The sequence below is a fragment of the Rana temporaria genome, chromosome 9 (assembly GCF_905171775.1).
Source record: "Rana temporaria chromosome 9, aRanTem1.1, whole genome shotgun sequence".
Lineage (NCBI taxonomy): Eukaryota > Metazoa > Chordata > Amphibia > Anura > Ranidae > Rana > Rana temporaria.
The window spans coordinates 14,560,835-14,580,705 of NC_053497.1; the positions used below are offsets into that span (position 1 = coordinate 14,560,835).

The following is a 19,871-nucleotide window of genomic DNA, read 5'->3' on the forward strand; positions in this document are numbered from 1 at the left end:
TATATATATATATATATATATATATATATATAAAATATGTTTAACTTGCTTTGGCTTGTGCGTTTTGGAATATTGTTTTACTTTAAATTTATAATTATCTTTATTTTTTTAAATATTTTTTTTAATATTTCAGTTTAACTTGCTTTGGCTCATGCTTTTGGGGTATTTTTTACTTTAAATTAATTATTATCTTTAGATCATTTTTTCTTATTGCAATTTAAAAAAAAAAAATTTGCTTGCATAAGAGAAAATTATCTAAAGATAATTATTAATTTAAAGTAAAAAAATACCCCAAAAGCACAAGCCAAAGCAAGTTAAACTGAAATATTCAAAAAAATATTAAAAAATAAATAAATAAAGATAATTATAAATTTAAAGTAAAAAAATACTCCAAAAAGCACGAGCCAAAGCAAGTTAAACTGAAAAATAAAAAATAAAAAATAAAGATAATTATAAATTGAAAGTAAAAAAATACTCCAAAAAGCACAAGCCAAAGCAAGTTAAACTGAAATATTAAAAAAAATATATTTAAAAAAATAAAGATAATTATAAATTTAAAGTAAAAAAATACTTCAAAAAAGCACAAGCCGAAGCAAGTTAAACTGAAAAAAAAAAAATAAAGATAATTATAAATTGAAAGTAAAAAAATACTCCAAAAAAGCACAAGCAAGTTAAACTGAAATATTAAAAAAATATTTAAAAAAATAAATAAAGATAATTATAAATTTAAAGTAAAAACATACTCCAAAAAGCACGAGCCAAAGCAATTTAAACTGAAATATTAAAAAAAATATTTAAAAAAATAAATAAAGATAATTATAAATTGAAAGTAAAAACATACTCCAAAAAGCACGAGCCAAAGCAAGTTAAACTGAAATATTAAAAAAATAAATAAAAATAAAATAAAGATAATTATAAATTTAAAGTAAAAAAATACTCCAAAAAAGCATGAGCCAAAGCAAGTTAAACTGAAATATTAAAAAAAAATATTTAAAAAAATAAATAAAGATAATTATAAATTAAAAAAAAAACTCCAAAAAAGCACAAGCCAAAGCAAGTTAAACTGAAATATTAAAAAAAAAATATAAAAAAATAACTAAAGATAGTTATAAATCTAAAGTAAAAAAAATACTCCAAAAAATTGCACTAGCCAAAGCAAGTTAGTGGCCATAATCTGGTATTTTTCTGACTGAGGTATTGCACACAAAAAATACCACATTATTTTCACCAGGTGGAGCGGATGATCATAAGAAATCAATGTATTAAGCAAAATATATTAAGCAAAATATAGCAAAAACCTTTTAAGCAGAATCCATGAGGGCTGGGTGAATGTTTGTGACATTTGTTCAACATATTATTTTTATATATATGTTTTAAATATTTCAGTTTAACTTGCTTTGGCTTGTGCTTTTTGGAATATTGTTTTACTTTAAATTTATAATTATCTTTATGTTTTTAAATATTTTTTTTAATATTTCAGTTTAACTTGCTTTGGCTCGTGCTTTTGGGGTATTTTTTACTTTAAATTCATTATTATCTTTAGATCATTTTCTCTTATTGCAATTTAAAAAATAAATAAAAAATGTGCTTGCATAAGAGAAAATGATCTAAATATAATTATTAATTTAAAGTAAAAAATTACCCCAAAAGCATGAGCCAAAGCAAGTTAAACTGAAATATTAAAAAAAATATTTTAAAAAATAAATAAAGATAATTATAAATTTAAAGTAAAAAAATACTCCAAAAAAGCACGAGCCAAAGCAAGTTAAACTGAAATATTAAAAAAAAATATTTAAAAAAAATAAAGATAATTATAAATTTAAAGTAAAAAAATACTCCAAAAAGCACAAGCCAAAGCAATATTAAAAAAACAAATATTTAAAAAAATAAATAAAGATAATTATAAATTGAAAGTAAAAAAATACTCCAAAAGCACGAGCCAAAGCAAGTTAAACTGAAATATAATATATATATATATATATATATATATATATATATATATATATATATATATATATATATATATATATATATATATATATATATATATATATAAAAATATGTTGAACAAATGTCACAAACATTCACCCAGCCCTCATGGATTCTGCTTAAAAGGTTTATTTACTAGCCATCACAAATTTTGACTATATTTTGCTTAATACAGTGATTTCTTATGATCATCAGCTCCACCTGGTGGCCATAATCTGGTATTTTACTGACTGAGGTATTGCACACAAAAAATACCACATTATGTCCACCAGGTGGAGCTGATGATCATAAGAAATCACTGTATTAAGAAAAATATAGTCAGAATTTGTGAAGGCTAGGTTTGTCATGCCCATCCAACATATTTTTTTTTTTTGTACAAATAGACCGCATATTGTATATTTGTACGTAAAGTGGAGCCGTCATGAGATATATTTTAACATATAACATAAGCAGAGAATTTATTAAACTGGTTTACCAAAAAAAACATCTTATATATCTGTCCCTGTCTAACCAATCAGAATGGTGTTCAATTATCTCATAATTGTCATAAGCTAAATGGCAGTGTACCATTGTTTAATAATGTAATTGTAAGAGACAGCTACAGTAATAAAAAATAATAAATTACAGTATTAACCACTTCCGGACTGCCGCATGTACATTTACGTCGGCAGAATGGCACAGACAGGCACATTGGCGTACCATGTACGTCCCTGCCTAGACGTGGGTCGGGGGTCCGATCGGGACCCCCCCGGTACATGCGGCAGTTCCCGTGGCTTCGGGAGCGATCTGGGATGAGGGCGCGGCTATTCGTTTCTAGCCGCCCCCTCGCGATCGCTCCCCGGAGCTGAAGAACGGGGAGAGCCGTATGTAAACACAGCTTCCCCGTGCTTCACTGTGGCGGCTGCATCGATCGAGTGATCCCTTTTATAGGGGAGACACAATCGATGACGTCAGTCCTACAGCCACACCCCCTACAGTTGTAAACACACACTAAGTGAATCCTAACTCCTTCAGCGCCCCCTGTGGTTAACTCCCAAACTGCAACTGTCATTTTCACAATAAAGAATGCAATTTAAATGCATTTTTTGCTGTGAAAATGACAATGGTCCCAAAAATGTGTCAAAATTGTCCGAAGTGTCCGCCATAATGTCGCAGTCACGAAAAAAATCGCTGATCGCCGCCATTAGTAGTAAAAAAAAATAATAATAAAACTATCCCCTATTTTGTAAACGCTATAAATTTTGCGCAAACCAATCGATAAACGCTTATTGCGATTTTTTTACCAAAAATAGGTAGAAGAATACGTATCGGCCTAAACTGAGGAAAAAAAATGTTTTATATGTTTTTGGGGGATGTTTATTATAGCAAAAAGTAAAAAATATTGCATTTTTTTCAAAATTGTCGCTCTATTTTTGTTTATAGCGCAAAAAATAAAAACCGTAGAGGTGATCAAATACCACCAAACGAAAGCTCTATTTGTGGGGAAAAAAGGACGCCAATTTTGTTTGGGAGCCACGTCGCACGACCGCGCAATTGTCTGTTAAAGCGACGCAGTGCCGAATTGTAAAAACCCCTTGGGTCATTTAGCAGCATATTGGTCCGGGGCTTAAGTGGTTAAACATGTTCTTAAAATGTTAGTCATCTGTCATTCTATAAATAAAAAATAAAAAAAACGATCAGAGATTTTATTAAACTGGTATACCAAATAAAAGCTTGTTACGTTTGACCAGTTTGAATGGTTTCCAACCATATCATAGTACTTATAAAGCTTGCTTCACAAAGAAATGGCAGTGAACCATTGCTTTTTTTTTTTTATTGTAGGGACACCTACGGAATGAAAAAATATTAAACTAACAAAATAATAAAATGATATTTATATATTATTTTTATTCATTTATTTCTTGTTTACAATTTTATCCAGTTGTCAGTATAAAATGAACCACTTAAGGACCGGACCAATATGCTGCTAAATGACCCAAGGGGTTTTTACAATTCGGCACTGCGTCGCTTTAACAGACAATTGCGCGGTCGTGCGACGTGGCTCCCAAACAAAATTGGCGTCCTTTTTTCCCCACAAATAGAGCTTTCTTTTGGTGGTATTTGATCACCTCTGCGGTTTTTATTTTTTGCGCTATAAACAAAAATAGAGCGACAATTTTGAAAAAAATGCAATATTTTTTACTTTTGCTGTAATAAATATCCCCCAAAAACATATATAAAACATTTTTTTCCCTCAGTTTAGGGCGATATGTATTCTTCTACCTATTTTTGGTAAAAAAAAAAATCACAATAAGCGTTTATCGATTGGTTTGCGCAAAATTTATAGCGTTTACAAAATAGGGGATAGTTTTATTATTATTATTTTTTTTTTTTACTACTAATGGCGGCGATCAGCGATTTTTTTTCGTGAATGCGACATTATGGCGGACACTTCGGACAATTTTGACACATTTTTGGGACCATTGTCATTTTCACAGCAAAAAATGCATTTAAATTGCATTGTTTATTGTGAAAATGACAGTTGCCGTTTGGGAGTTAACCACAGGGGGCGCTGTAGGAGTTAGGCTTCACCTAGTGTGTGTTTACAACTGTAGGGGGGTGTGGCTGTAGGTCTGACATCATCGATCGTGTCTCCCCTATAAAAGGGATGACACGATCGATGTAGCCGCCACAGTGAAGCACGGGGAAGCCCTGTTTACATACGGCTCTCCCCGTTCTTCAGCTCCGGGGAGCGATCGCGAGGGGGCGGCTAGAAACGAATAGCCGCGCCCTCGTCCCGGATCGCTCTTGAAGCCACGGGAACCGCCGCATGTACCGGGGGGGTCCCGATCGGACCCCTGACCCACGTCTAGGCAGGGACGTACAGGTACGCCAATGTGCCATTCTGCCGACGTATATGTACATGCGGCGGTCCGGAAGTGGTTAAACAGCAAGTAGGAAATTTATGAAAATAAAAATGATTTTGGTGTGAAAATTAGCCATAGAGTTTTAGTCCAATGAACCCCGACCCATATGGATGTGGCTAGATTTGGTCCCAAACTTCAATGGCCGCTAAAGAGTTATTTTGCTTATTATCTTCACTATATTTGTTTTTTGAAAGTCACCTACCTGTCCACTACAGTTTTTGCTGCTTGCAGAAATCTGGCGTGATCGCTCTCCTTCAGAAGATGGTCAGCTTGATTTATTAGCACTGTAGATCGCTCCAGTCTTTGCCGACAGTTGGCAATTTGCTGTGCGAGTTTCCTCAGCTTTGTTACCTGAAAGCCAAAAAGATTTATGTTGAGAGATAGCGTAGGCGTTGTATTAAACACGTAAAACCGGCCACTTTACTCTGAACGGGCCAGTCTGCTCAAAATGGATATTGACATTTTTGGCATGCTAAGTCAGATCTAAATCCTAACCAGACGACATTTGGCTTACTAAAGCACTGTGCACCATAAATAATTACAGTGGAACCTCGGATTGCGAGTAACGCGAGCGTTTCGCAATACGAGCGCTGTATTTAAAAAAAAATCCTAACTCGGTTTGCGAGTGTTGTCTCGCAAAAGCAGCAGGATTCAGGCCAAAGTGGTGTGCAGTACCGCGTTTGGCCTGAGGTGGGAGGGGGCGCCAGAGCTGAGCGGAGCCAAAATGGCGCCGATCGCAGCCGTTCGGTAATGCTCGGAAAGACATGGAAATACTCTGTTTCCGAGCCTTTCTGAGGTTTGCCGAAGGTCAGCCGAGCTGTCCTCGGGTAAGGATGAGCTCCGGCGTGTTCGCATAGAACACGTGCAGAGCCCGCCAGGAAGTCGGCACCCGCGCTGCGCTAATCACAGCCAGGCAGACATTTCCCGATCTCTGCAGCCGAGCATCGGACAATGTCTGCCTGGCTGTGATTAGCGCAGCGCGGGTGCCGACTTCCTGGCGGGCTCTGCACGCGTTCTATGCGAACACGCCGGAGCTCATCCTTATCCTCGGGCCTTTCTGGACGTTTTCGAGGCTCTCCATCGCCCTCCCCCACCTCTGGCTGCATACGGTATTGCATGCCATTGAAGTCAATGCGGAACAAATTATTTTCGTTTCCATTGACTTCAATGGGGAAACTCGCTTTGATATGCGTGTACTTTGGATTACGAAAATTCTCCTGGAACGGATTATGCTCGTAATCCGAGGTTCCACTGCACCTTTTTTTATTAACCACTTAATGACCACCGCATGTATATGTACGTCGGCAGAATGGCACATACAGGCAGATGGACGTGCGTATACGTCCCTGCCTAGACGTGGGTCGGGGGTCCGATCGGGACTCGCCCCGGTACATGCGGCAGTCGGTAATCGTCTGGGAGCGATCCGGGACGAGGGCGCGGCTATTCGTTTCTAGCCGCCCCCTCGCGATCGGTCCCCGGAGCTGAACGGGGAGAGCCGTATGTAAACACGGCTTCCCCGTGCTTCACTGTGGCGGCTGCATTGATCGTGTCATCCCCTTTATAGGGAGACTCGATCGATGACGTCAGACCTACAGCCACACCCCCCTACAGTTGTAAACACACACTAGGTGAACCCTAACTCCTACAGCGCCCCCTGTGGTTAAATCCCAAACTGCAACTGTCATTTTCACAATAAAGAATGCAATTTAAATGCATTTTTGGCTGTGAAAATGACAATGGTCCCAAAAATGTGTCAACATTGTCCAAAGTGTCCGCCATAATGTCGCAGTCACGAAAAAAATCGCTGATCGCCGCCATTAGTAGTAAAAAATTTTTTTTTATAAAAGTGCAATAAAACTATCCCCTATTTTGTAAACGCTATACATTTTGCGCAAACCAACCGATTAACGCTTATTGCGATTTTTTTTACCAAAAATATGTAGAAGAATACATATCGGCCTAAACTGAGGAAAAAAAAAGTTTTTGTATATGTATGTTTTTGGGGGATATTTATTATAGAAAAAAGTAAAAAATATTGATTTTTTTTCAAAATTGTCGCTCTATTTTTGTTTATAGCACAAAAAATAAAAACCGCAGAGGTGATCAAATACCACCAAAAGAAAGCTCTCTTTGTGGGGAAAAAAGGACGCCAATTTTGTTTGGGAGCCACGTCGCACGACCGCGCAATTGTCAGTTAAAGCGACGCAGTGCCGAATTCGCCAAAAGGGGCAAGGTCCTTAACCTGCATATTGGTCCGGGCCTTAAGTGGTTAAAGGCCAGACCTCTGACTTTCTTTTTTACTACTATTTTGTATGGATAATTGTATTTATAACATAATATTAGAGCAAGCAAACTCACTTTTGTCTCCTTGATTTTTACGGAAATCATCTGCTTTCTTCGATGGATAATGTCCACAAGTTCGTCACATTCTTCATTGAGCTTGGCCTCATGCATGCTTGTGTTGACCTGGAGAAAAAAACATTACAAAGAAAGACTTTAGGATGGGTTCAAACCAATTTTTTATGCCAAAGATAATCCAGTTTAGTACAATTATAGCAAAGCTTTTTATATATTACATGGCTTGTGGAACAAAAACCAGGGTTTGACAAATTTGCTTGGAATCTAGGAGCCAGCTAAAAAAGTTAGGAGCCAGAAAACGCGCCCCGTCCCGACGAGCTCGCACGCAGAAGCGAACACATACGTGAGTAGCGCCCGCATATGTAAACGGTGTTCAAACCACACATGTGAGGTATCGCCGCGATTGGTAGAGCAAGAGCAATAATTCTAGCCCTAGACCTCCTCTGTAACTCAAAACATGCAACCTGTAGATTTTTTTAAACGTCGCCTATGAAGATTTTAAAGGGTAAAAGTTAGTCGGCATTCAACGAGCGGACGCAATTTTGAAGCGTGACATGTTGGGTATGAATTTACTCGACGTAACATTATCTTTCATAATATTAAAAAAAATGGGGATAACTTTACAGTTGTCTTATTTTTTAATTAAAAAAAGTGTAATTTTTTCCCAAAAAAGTGCGTTTGTAAGACCGCTGCGCAAATACGGCGTGACAGAAAGTATTGCAACGATCGCCATTTTATTCTCTAGGGTGTTAGGATAAAAAAATATATATAATGTTTGGGGGTTCTAATTAGAGGGAAGAAGATGGCAGCGAAAACAGTGAAAAATGACATTAGAATTGCTGTTTAACTTGTAATGCTTAACTTGTAATACCAACGGCCACCACCAGATGGCGCCAGCTCACAAAAAAAAACGGGATTTGTCGAGCCCTGACTAAAACAATTTAAAGTGGATCTAAACTGCAACTGGGCGACCTTTAGTTTGCTTGTATGTCATGAATAATTGCTATTTTTCAAATTTTCCTAATGAAGCACTTGTTTTGGCTTTTGTTATTATCCCTCATTATGTCTTAGTGCTGCTGATTTCCTCCACACTTCCTAAACTATTTGCTCCAACATTGTCAGGGTGGCCCCCTGTAGTATCACCAGGAGACTTGCAGTGCTGCAGGCGACAGCTCCTGGGCTGTCAGTGGCTACAGGCGTTGTCGGCATGACTCCCACCACCAGCGCAAGGAAGGCAGCAAATAAGATTATGTGATAAAGTCACAGGGTCCGAAGAGTAGTGTTGAGCGGAATACGCCATATTCGATTTTGCGATATATCACGAATATATAGAAATCGAATATTCGTGATATTTTATCAAAACATTTTTTTGCGAAATTTCGCTAATGCGAATGCAAAATTGATTGCGAAATTTTGACAACTGTGGTAGGAGAACTCTGATTGGCTCTGATGCAAAAGAAGGGCGGAGAAAGTATTTGCGAATATTCGTGATATTTTATCGAAATTTCGCTAATGCGAATGCGAAATTGATTGCGAAATTTTGACAACTGTGGTAGGAGAACTCTGATTGGCTCTGATGCAAAAGAAGGGCGGAGAAAGTATTCGCGAATATTCGTGATATTTTATCGAAATTTCGCTAATGCGAATGCGAAATTGATTGCGAAATTTTGACAACTGTGGTAGGAGAACTCTGATTGGCTCTGATGCAAAAGAAGGGCGGAGAAAGTATTCGCGAATATTCGGAAATCGAATATTCGCGATTGCAAATATTCGGCAACATAAAAGGATCGCCTCAGCTTAGCTACTCGGCCCAGGGTCTCTAATCATACCAGCAATGCTTTTAGACGTCGATAGGATGTGATCTGTTTTAAAATTAAATTTGAAAAAATACGAATATTCGGAATAGCGAATTTTGGCCGCGAAATTCGAGTTATTCGCGAATATTCGAATATGCCATATTCGTAACGAATATTCGCAATGCGAATATTCGTGAGCAACACTACCGAAGAGTCCTTTTTACACAAAGCAGAACGGCATATGAAGAATGTTTTTGAATCTACTATTAATTCATAGAGGGCAAGGGTTTTGAAGAGTTGATTGCCTAGGTTCACATACATTGCCGCAACTTTGCGGCGGCGTAGCTTAAGGCATTTAAGCTACGCCGCCGTAAGTTAGCGAGGCAAGTACATGATTAGCAATGTACTTGCCTGCTAAGTTACGGCGGCGTAGCGTCAATGCGGCGGGCGTAAGGGCGCCTAATTCAAATTTGTCTGAGGGGGCGTGTTTAATGGTAATGAGGCTTGACCCGACGTGATTGACGTTTTCTTTTCAACTGCGCATGCGCCGGGCGCCTATATTTCCCAGTGTGCATTGCGGCTAAGTACGCCGCACGGGCCTATTGATTTAGACGTGGACGTAAACGACGTAATCCCTATTCACGGACGACTTACGCAAACGACGTAAAAATTTCGAATTTCGACGCGAGAACGGCGGCCATACTTAACATTGGCTAGGCCAACTAGGCCCTAGCTCTAAATTTACGCGGCCTATCTCTTATGTAAACGGCGTAAATGTACTGCGTCGGCCGGGCGTACGTTCGTGAATCGGCGTATCTACTAATTTGCATATTCTACGCCGACCGCAATGGAAGCGCCACCTAGCGCTCAGCCTCAATATTGCAACCTAAGATAGGACGGCGCAAGCCGTCGTATCTTAGATATATTTAAGCGTATCTCTGTTTGAGAATATACTTAAACATAGGTCGGCGCAGATTCAGAGTTAGGTCGGCTTATCTGTAGATAAGCCGGCCTAACTCTTTCTGAATCTGGCTAGAAGTGTTTTTATTTGGAATTGGGCTGTTAGGATTAAATTGCTTTTTTCCTGTTATAAAGTCAAAAATATCTGTTGATCCTGCCAGTTTCAGTGCGTGTCCAGATGGATTACCTTTCAGGTTTATGGTGACAACATTGTATGCAGTCTTTTGAATTTCCAATGGGGTTGTCACCCTATGCTCAGTGCTGCAAGTCTATGATTGCAGCATCATAATGCAGGTTCATCTTCCAGTATTATACTCTTGTCACCACCATTAGAGGAAGAGGCTGGTCTCCCCTACCAGGGCATGTTATGGGCAGCATCTTTCTGGTAAATGAGGGTATGTCACGGTCAGGGGTCAGTGTCCAGTAGCTATAGCAGTAGAGAAGCCATCAACCAACCAGCATGATAAGTATACAAAGCAGGTCACCCTGGCATACGACGAGGGCTCACCCGAGGTATGGTGTCTAAGCACTAACTGGTGTTCACCAGAGCTTCCGATTGTGGAGATTGTTGGTTTTGCTGCATGACCAGGCCATGGTCCTCAAGAAATTGTCCCATTAGGAGGTGAACAAGCCGGGGTAAGGTTGACCATGTGTCCCGGATTGCCCGGGACAGTCCCGCATTTTGCAGGTCTGTCCCAGGTCCCGGGCGCCTTCATTCCGGGACAATACAGTGTCCCGGAATGAAGCTGACACAGCCACCCCCCCTCCCCTCTATCTGCTGCCCCCAAAAAAGTCCACCACATCGCCACTTTACTCACTGACAGCACTTGTCCTGGCCGGGAATGTCTGGAGAGGCACAAACCCCGCCCCCTGCTTGTAATTGGAGAAATCATAAATCCCGCCTCTTGTGTCTAATCACAGCAGGACAGTGTAAAGCCAGCATTGGAACAAGGTAAAATGGGATTCGGCCAGTCAAGACAAGTGCTGTCAATGAGTAAAGTGGCGATGCGGCTGCCTTTTTTGGGGCCATGATCAGTTCTTCTGGGTAGAGCGCGCATCCGCTGTCCCAGCTGTGCTGTGATTCATTACAGCACAAGCTGATTTTTGGGAAGGGGGTCCCTGAATGGCCGTTTGCGAATGTGGTCACCCTAGTCGGGGTCCAGTAACAGATATAGCTAATAGGGATCAAGCGTAGTCAGTAAACAAGCCAAAGGTCAGTAACAAACGATTGCAGGTTGCGATCAAGTAAAAGCATAGTCAATGAACAAGCCAAAGGTCTGTAACGAGTGGCAGCAGGAGTGACAAGAGAGAGATATTGGTTGGACAGAGCACAATTAAGGCCCCTTTCACACGGACGGATAGAATGGTGCTTTTAGCTGCGGATTCTACTGCAACTAAAAGCACACAATGCTTCCCTATGGCCCCCTTCACACACTGCGTTTAGCGGTGGTTTCGTTACCTGCGGTTTGGTGCAGCAAGAAAAAATAGATTTGACTGCGTCCAGGAACGATTTGACGCAGCTATCTGCACATAACCGCAAGTAATCACAGTGCACTGTGTCAGCTGTGTCTGGTATGAATCTTGAGGGGGAAGTCCACGCCAAATTTTAAATAAAAAACTGGCATGGGTTCCCCTCCAAGAGCATACCAGGTCCTTAGGTTTGCTATGGGGGGACCCCTATGCCAAAAAAACGGCATGGGGGTCCCCCCAAAATCCATACCAGACCCTTATCCAAGCATGCAGCCCGGTCGGTCAGGAAAGGCGGTGTAGACAAGCGAGCGCCCCCCTCCTGAACTGTACCAGGCCGCATGCTTTGGGGCAGGGGGGGCACCCTGCGGCCCCCCACCCCAAAGCACCGTGTCCCCATGTTGATAAGGACAAGGGCCTCTTCCCGTCAACCCTGGCCGTTGGTTGTCGGTGTTTGCGGGTGGGGACCTTTTCAGAATCCGGGCCAGTTATATCTGTAAGACTAGATGTCCAGAGCACCCCACCCCCCCCTACATGAGAAGTCAAGAGCCCCCACACCTCTAGACATCAAGAGTCCCCCACCATCCCTTGAATCCCCCATACGTTGTGCTGCTGCTGCTGGGAAGACACTGGGAGTGGAGCTGGGAAGCAGAAAGTGTAAGGTCTGGAGAAGGGCTAGAAGAGGACTAAAAGTGATATTAAAGGCTGTTAAAAAAAAACTATATAAATGTCATACGTAATGGATCTGTGGTTTTGCACAGAGCAGCCCCGATCCTCCTCTTCCTGGCCCCTCCCTCCAAACAGCTTGCTATGGGGGCTCCTGAGCAAGGTCACTCCCCAGATGCTGCTCTGCGTGTCCATTCACACACAGAGCCGTGGCTTGACCCCGCCCACTCTCTCTCCTCATTGGCTCACTGGCTGTGATAGACAGCAGCAGGAGCCGATGTCTCAGCCAATGAGGAGGGAGACTCTTCGTAGAGCTGAGGCTCTTGTGCACATCGCTGGATCGCAATGAGGCTCAGGTAAGTATAAGGGGGAGCATAGTGGACTGCTGCACACAGAAGGTTTTTTACCTTCATGCATAGAATGAAACTTAAGTTTTTAGAACCACCTTGTCAGTTGCTGGAGTCTGCTGAATGCTGAGACCAGGAGAGGTGGAAACGAGGGGGTGCTGGAGCTTCACATAGAGGTGCAGGACCTGTAGGAGGAGCTTTTCCTCCTCTCTGCCTCCAACTGCTGAGACAAAATGGGGGGCAGAGACGTGAGTGAGTGAGAGACTTGTAAAGCGCAACACATGCGAACTGAATCGCCTCTGGGCGCTGTATCCATTTCATGGGTAAGGAACCCCTTGACCTCAGAAGAGATGGGTTTTAATCTTTCTCCTGAAGGCCAAGTGGTCCGACTCCAGTCGGATGGTGGTTGGTAGAGTGTTCCACAGTCGAGGTCCCTGGACTGCAAATCTTCGATCTCCTTTGGACTTGTATCTGGCTTTGGGTATCTGGAGTAGGTTTTGATTGGTGGATCGCAGAATGCGATTGGGGTTATGGGCTTTTATTTTATCGCATAGATATTGGGGGGCGTTGCCTTAAATACACTTATGTATTAGGCAGAGTGCATTGAAAATGATTCTGTCTTGTCTCAGTGAAGGTGAGATTGATTCCCATGGTTTTTTCTCCAGTCACTAGTCGAGCGGCCGTATTTTGAACGACTTGCAGACGAGTGATTTGGTATTTGGGGAGTCCTAGATAGAGGGCATGTGCGCAGTCGAGTCTGGAATTGATGATTGTTCCCACCACGACTGCTATGTCCTCTTTCGGGATAAAGGGCGTGAGTCTGCGTAGTAGGCGCAGCAGATGGTGGGATCCGCTGACTACTGACCCTATTTGGGCATCCATTGTCATGTAGGTATCGAAAATGACTCCGAGACTTTTGACTTTGGTGCTAGGGGTGATAGTTTTGCCCAGAATGGATGGGGAAATCCATGTTGACGCGGGGTGATTTTTCCGGTTAGCGCGAAACAGGAGAAGTTCTGTTTTCGAACCATTTAGTTTAAGATAACTGTTTGTCATCCAGTTATCTATTAGAGAGAGGGATTTCTCTAGTCCAAGAGAATGATCCTTTTTGTTGCAGATGCGGAAATACAGTTGTGTGTCGTCTGCATAGGAGTGGTAAAGTAACTTCTGGTTACTGATGATTTCAAAGAGAGGGCGAAGATAGATATTAAACAATACGGGCGATAAGGGAGATCCCTGAGGGGCTCCGCAAGACACCGTACGTTTTTCAGAAGTGAAAGACCCCAGTTTCACTATTTGTGATCGGTTTTCCAAGAAGGAGGAGAACCAGGGTAAAACACCTTCAGCGACTCCGGCTACTTCAGCTAGCCTAGCCAGTAGTAGTCCGTGATCTAAAGTGTCAAAGGCCGCGCTTAGGTCCAGCAGTATCAGGAGACAAGATTCTCCTTCGTCTGCGGCCTCTAGAGCGTCATCCCATATTTTGAGCATCGCCGTTTCTGTTCCGTGACCCGTACGGAAGCCTGATTGAAACGGGTCGAGTAATTTATGGGTGTCTAAATGCAGTTGCAGCTGTTGTACAACTACTTTCTCCATTACCATGGAGAAGACATTTAGAGGGCCTCCGGTTATGGGCCTCCAGTTGTTTGGGTCTTTGGGGTCGAGGGTAGGTTTTTTTAGAATTGGTTTTATTGTACCTTGTTTCAGCAAGGTGGGCACCATGCCCTCCTTGGATGATTGGTTAATGAGCTGCGTGATAGCTGGTGCCAGTATATCGGCACTTTCTTTCAGCAGTTTAGTGGGGATGATATCATTGGGTGCTGTGCTATTACGCAGAGTCCCGATGATATTTTTAGTGGCATCGATGGAAATGGGTTTTAGAGTGAATTTTGGTGATTGCGGCTGATTTATGTGGGTATTAGGTATGTGATTTGGGGGGGAGTTGGTGACGGTTCCATTTTGCTGAATACTTTCACAGATTTTTCCAATTTTATTAATGAAATAATCCGATAATTTGTTGCAAAATTCTTGTGAATCAGAATTGGGGGCCTCTAAACAAGCTGGATTCATAGTCTGAGTGACCAGCTTGAAGAGTTCTCGGAGGGGGAGTGCCGCAGCTGCATTCGAGGTGCAAGGGCCACATGAACTGGCACAACAGGCCTTGTATTTGACACATGTGCCATAGAGGACCCAGGATTGTGGACCTGCAACATCAAGAGCGACCTGCATTCACGGAAGGTCGCATAGTTCTACCCGCCTGGGTGGCTTTTTATCTTCTCATTCTCTTTTCATTTTATAGTAAGTAAAGACATCAGAGGAAACGTTGCCATATCTCTCTGCCCACAGCCATTGTCCTGAAGAACAGAAAGACCAGAGTAGAGGTCACATGACCACCACTAAAGACATTACAATGAAGGTTTTTTACATGTTCTTTTTGTATTCCTACTAATGGATCTGCATTAGCACACTGATTGCAATTGCTGATACTTTTCTTTTTTAAAGCATAGAAAATTTCAATGTTCCTCACACCCAAAGCCCTAATTTACTGCTAATCTCTGATATTTCTCTGACTTTAATGTTGACTTGCCGCAGCAAATTAACATTTAGTATGCATGCAGTACAATAAATATAAAATAAAAGTACAAAACATCGAAAAGGTCATTTCATTTAAAAAAATGTATTTTTCAGTTTTCTTTATGAAAAACATCATGACTTATTTATTACATTTTATATTACCCTAACAGGCCTTTGTTTTAGTATTACAGTGGGGAATTTTTTTTTGTAAATTTGCCCACTTACAAAGAAATTAAGGGTCTATAAATGTTATTATAGGTGTATTTTATATTATAGGGACAGAGGTCACTGGCTGAAGAAGGAACCAATGAGCTGTTCCGAAACACATCCCACCTCTATGACACACTTCCTGTCCACTTCCTGTTTGTGTTCCATGCTGGTTTCTGTCTCGCTTTCTCTGATGTCATCCCCAGGCTCCAGCACTATTGTGTCCCCTGAACACTCACAGCACAAGTTGGCTGCTATCTCGTGGACTTCCCTGGAAGCTTTACCATCACAGACTGGGACTGCCCTGCCACTGGAACATCTTCTGGACACACTTACCTGCTACATGCCTGTTTCATCCACCATCTTGTAAGTGTTTTTAACCCCTTTAGGGGATATTAAAAGTTTTATATTTCTGCACTTAGAGGCGCCTTGTTTGTTTTTCTATATGATAGAGACAGAATATCAACCAAAAATCCAGAAAAAAACGTATGATACAAATGTTATAAATTAAGTTCCAGTTCAGTGAGTAAAATAATTATTTGATCCCCAAGCAAAAGATGACTTAGCAGTTGGTGGAGAAACCCTTGTTGGGAAGCACAGAGGTCAGACGTTTCTTGTAGTCGGTGATCAGGTTTGCACTCATCTCAGGAGGAATTTTGCTCCACTATTCTTTACAGATCTTCTCTAAGGGCCAAATCCTCAGCCAGGCGGCGTAACTTAACTTTCAGCAGTTAAGTTACACTGACTTAAAGTTTTTACCTAAGTGCATGATCCACAAAGCACTTACGTAAAAATTTCAAGCAGTGTAACTTAAGTGCCTCCGTCGCAAGGCGTTCCTTCTCTCCGGGGGGCGTTTACAATTTAAATGAGGCGCGCTCCCGCGCCGGCCGTACTGCGCATGCGTGTGACTTCATTTTCCCGATGTGCATCGCGCGAACGTAATTGACGCCGGGCGGCCTTGTGGATTGCGACGGGACACTAAAGTTGCGACGGGTGAAAACAAAGACGCGCCGGGAAAACAAATAATTTAAAAAAAAAATGACAGCGTCGCTCAGCATGCATTCCTGAGAGGGAGAACTCCATGCCAATTTTCAAAGAAAAAACCGGCATGGGTTCCCCCCCCCAGGAGCATACCAGGCCCTTAGGTCTGTTATGGGTTGTAAGGAGACCCCCCTCCGCCGAAAAATCGACGTAGGGGGTCCCCCTACAATCCATACCAGACCCGTATCCAAAGCACGCTACCCGGCCGGTCAGGAATGGGAGTGGGGACGAGCGAGCGTCCCCCCCCCCTCCTGAGCCGTGCCAGGCCGCATGCCCTCAACATGGGGGGGTTGGGTGCTCTGGGGCAGGGGGGCGCACTGCGGGCCCCCCCACCCCAGAGCACCCTGTCCCCATGTTGATGAGGACAGGACCTCTTCCCGACAACCCTTGCCGTTGGTTGTCGGGGTATGCGGGCGGGGGCTTATCGGAATCTGGGAGTCCCCTTTAATAAGGGGGCCCCCAGATACCGGCCCCCCACCCTAAGTGAATGGATATGGGGTACATCGTACCCCTATCCATTCACCTGTAGGCAAAAAGTAAAAGTTAGTAAACACACAACACAAGGCTTTTTAAAATAATTTATTATTCTGCTCCGGATGCCCCCCCTGTCTTCGTTATTAGCTCAATTACCAGGGGGGGCTTCTTCTTCCACTCTCCGGGGGTCTTCTCCGCTCTCCGGGGGGGGTTTCTTCTTCCGCTCTCCGGGGGGGGGGCTTCTCCGGACTCCGGGGGGCTTCTTCCATCTTCTCCCCTCTTCCGCTGTTGACTCGGCGAACCCCGGTTCTTCTGCAGATGTACGGTGCCTTCTTCTTCAGCGCTGGCTGCCTGCTATGTTTGTGTGTTAGCTCGATTTCAAACAGGCAGCCGGCGCGGTCTTCTGTGACGTCAGGGTCTTCTGTTCTTCTCCCCTCTTCCGATGTTGCCTCGTCGCCTGTTGTCGCTGTAATGATGGAAGCGCACCTTGCATCCCATTTATATAGGCATCACCGTCCCATCATGCTCCGGCAGGTACCCACGTGGTGGGTGCACGTGGGTAGGCACCCACCACGTGGGTACCTACCGGAGCATGATGGGACGGTGATGCCTATATAAATGGGATGCAAGGCGCGCTTCCATCATTACAGCGACAACAGGCGACGAGGCAACATCGGAAGAGGGGAGAAGAACAGAAGACCCTGACGTCACAGAAGACCGCGCCGGCTGCCTGTTTGAAATCGAGCTAACACACAAACATAGCAGGCAGCCAGCACTGAAGAAGAAGGCACCGTACATCTGCAGAAGAACCGGGGTTCGCCGAGTCAACAGCGGAAGAGGGGAGAAGATGGAAGAAGCCCCCCGGAGTCCGGAGAAGCCCCCCCCCGGAGAGCGGAAGAAGAAACCCCCCCCGGAGAGCGGAGAAGACCCCCGGAGAGTGGAAGAAGAAGCCCCCCCTGGTAATTGAGCTAATAACGAAGACAGGGGGGGCATCCGGAGCAGAATAATAAATTATTTTAAAAAGCCTTGTGTTGTGCGTTTACTAACTTTTACTTTTTGCCTACAGGTGAATGGATAGGGGTACGATGTACCCCATATCCATTCACTTAGGGTGGGGGGCCGGTATCTGGGGGCCCCCTTATTAAAGGGGACTCCCAGATTCCGATAAGCCCCCGCCCGCATACCCCGACAACCAACGGCAAGGGTTGTCGGGAAGAGGTCCTGTCCTCATCAACATGGGGACAGGGTGCTCTGGGGTGGGGGGGCCCGCAGTGCGCCCCCCTGCCCCAGAGCACCCAACCCCCCCATGTTGAGGGCATGCGGCCTGGCACGGCTCAGGAGGGGGGGGGGGACGCTCGCTCGTCCCCACTCCCATTCCTGACTGGCCGGGTAGTGTGCTTTGGATACGGGTCTGGTATGGATTGTAGGGGGACCCCCTACGTCGACTTTTCAGCGGAGGGGGGGTCTCCTTACAACCCATAACAGACCTACGGGCCTGGTATGCTCCTGGGGGGGAACCCATGCCGGTTTGGAATTTACAAATTGCCGTGGAGTTCTCCCTCGGGAATGCATACCAAATGCCGTCGCTTGAATGGGCCTTTACAAGGTGTGACTAACTTTACACTTTGTAAAAGCAGCCCTAGTTTTACACCAGGCAAACTAACACTTACGGCGAAAAAACTAGGCACAAAAGCTTTGAGGATCGCTTAGGAAAACTGCTTCTGAGGATCAGTTCCAAAGTTAGAACCAGAGATACGACGGCTTACGCCGGAGTATCTCTTTTGTGGATATGGCCCTAAATCCTTAAGGTTTCCTGGCTGTCGCTTGACAACTCGAAGTTTCAGCTCTTTGCATTTGATGGCATGGCACAGTGGTGACAATTTTATGGCACAGTGGTGACAATTTTATGGCACAGTGGCCGCGTTTGATGGGGTTATTTTTTCGTTTGTTTGTGCCCCCCCCAAACATTTTGAGCACCAGCCGCCACTGCATTTGTATCTTGTGGTTTTCTGGATTTTTGGTTGATATTCTGTCTCTAGCATTTAAAATACACCTATGATAGAAATGATAGACCCTTCAATTCTTTGTGGCAAACAGAATCTGCAGGGGATCAAATAATAATTTCTCCCCACTGTAGATAAATAAATCTTTCATGGGAGAATTAATTCCTCAAAAGACCATAGAATTGGATATGCTTATTTTTCCACACATTAGATTTAAACATTTTCCTTTCTTTAATACTATATATTAATTACTATTACTATATATTAATACTTTAATACTATATTTTTATTCTCAAATTCACCCCCAACATTTCGGGGTGGATTTGGGCCATTCACTTAGCCAAGATCACAGAGATATGACCTCCAACCGGCAGGAGGAAAGTTCAAGACAGAAAAGGAGTCAATAGAGAATAAAGCTGGCACACAGTTATGTTTTTTTCATAAGCTTAAATAAAGATATTAAAAAAAAAATAATAATAAAAGAATAAAGCTGGCTATCCACTAGTAGGTTTTTTTTTCCACATTTTTAATTTTAAGAACATTTGTTTGATTTTTCAATCATCGGTTGACATCCAGAAAAGTTGAAGTCGCAGGAATGATTTTCTTTTCAAATGAACACATTTCTAACAGTGGATGTGGTTATTGTTCAGTAAAGTCAGTTCGATCCAAAAATCGAATGTTAAAAGCAAAAAAAATGTTTTAAATGACATTCGTCTAGCCCCCCCCCTGATGCTCAACATGTGGCATTTTTGGTGTAGCCCTCGGGGTCGACACTAATCTGTGTTCCCCTCTTGTGCTGTTTAAACAGTGATTTCTAGCAGTCATGTAACATTTCTCCAGTGTCTATCTATTGTATTATGTCCGCAGTCTCTGATCATCTCCTGTATCATGTCTGCAGTTTCTGATCATCTCCAGTATCATGTCTGCAGTCTTGTGCTGTTATAACAGTGATTTCTAGCAGTCATGTAACTCATGTAATATGTCTCCAGTCTATGACTGTCTCCTATAGCATGTCTCCAGCTACTATAGCATGTCCTCGGTCTCTGACCATCTATTGTATTATGTCCGTAGTCTCTGACCATCTCC

At 42.9% G+C, this 19,871-nt stretch overlaps 1 protein-coding gene across 1 annotated transcript in view; it reads right to left on the reverse strand.

Annotated features, from left to right (window-relative positions):
- The window catches only part of MID2 (midline 2), a 304,582-nt gene that overhangs the window by 153,137 nt on the left and 131,574 nt on the right, over nucleotides 1-19,871 (reverse strand). The window contains exons 4-5 of the mRNA XM_040322836.1: nucleotides 7,254-7,361; nucleotides 5,098-5,246 (exon numbers count right to left, since the gene is read on the reverse strand). Of these exons, the coding sequence (XP_040178770.1) occupies nucleotides 5,098-5,246; nucleotides 7,254-7,361 (257 nt within the window). The remainder of the gene's footprint in view (nucleotides 1-5,097; nucleotides 5,247-7,253; nucleotides 7,362-19,871) is intronic.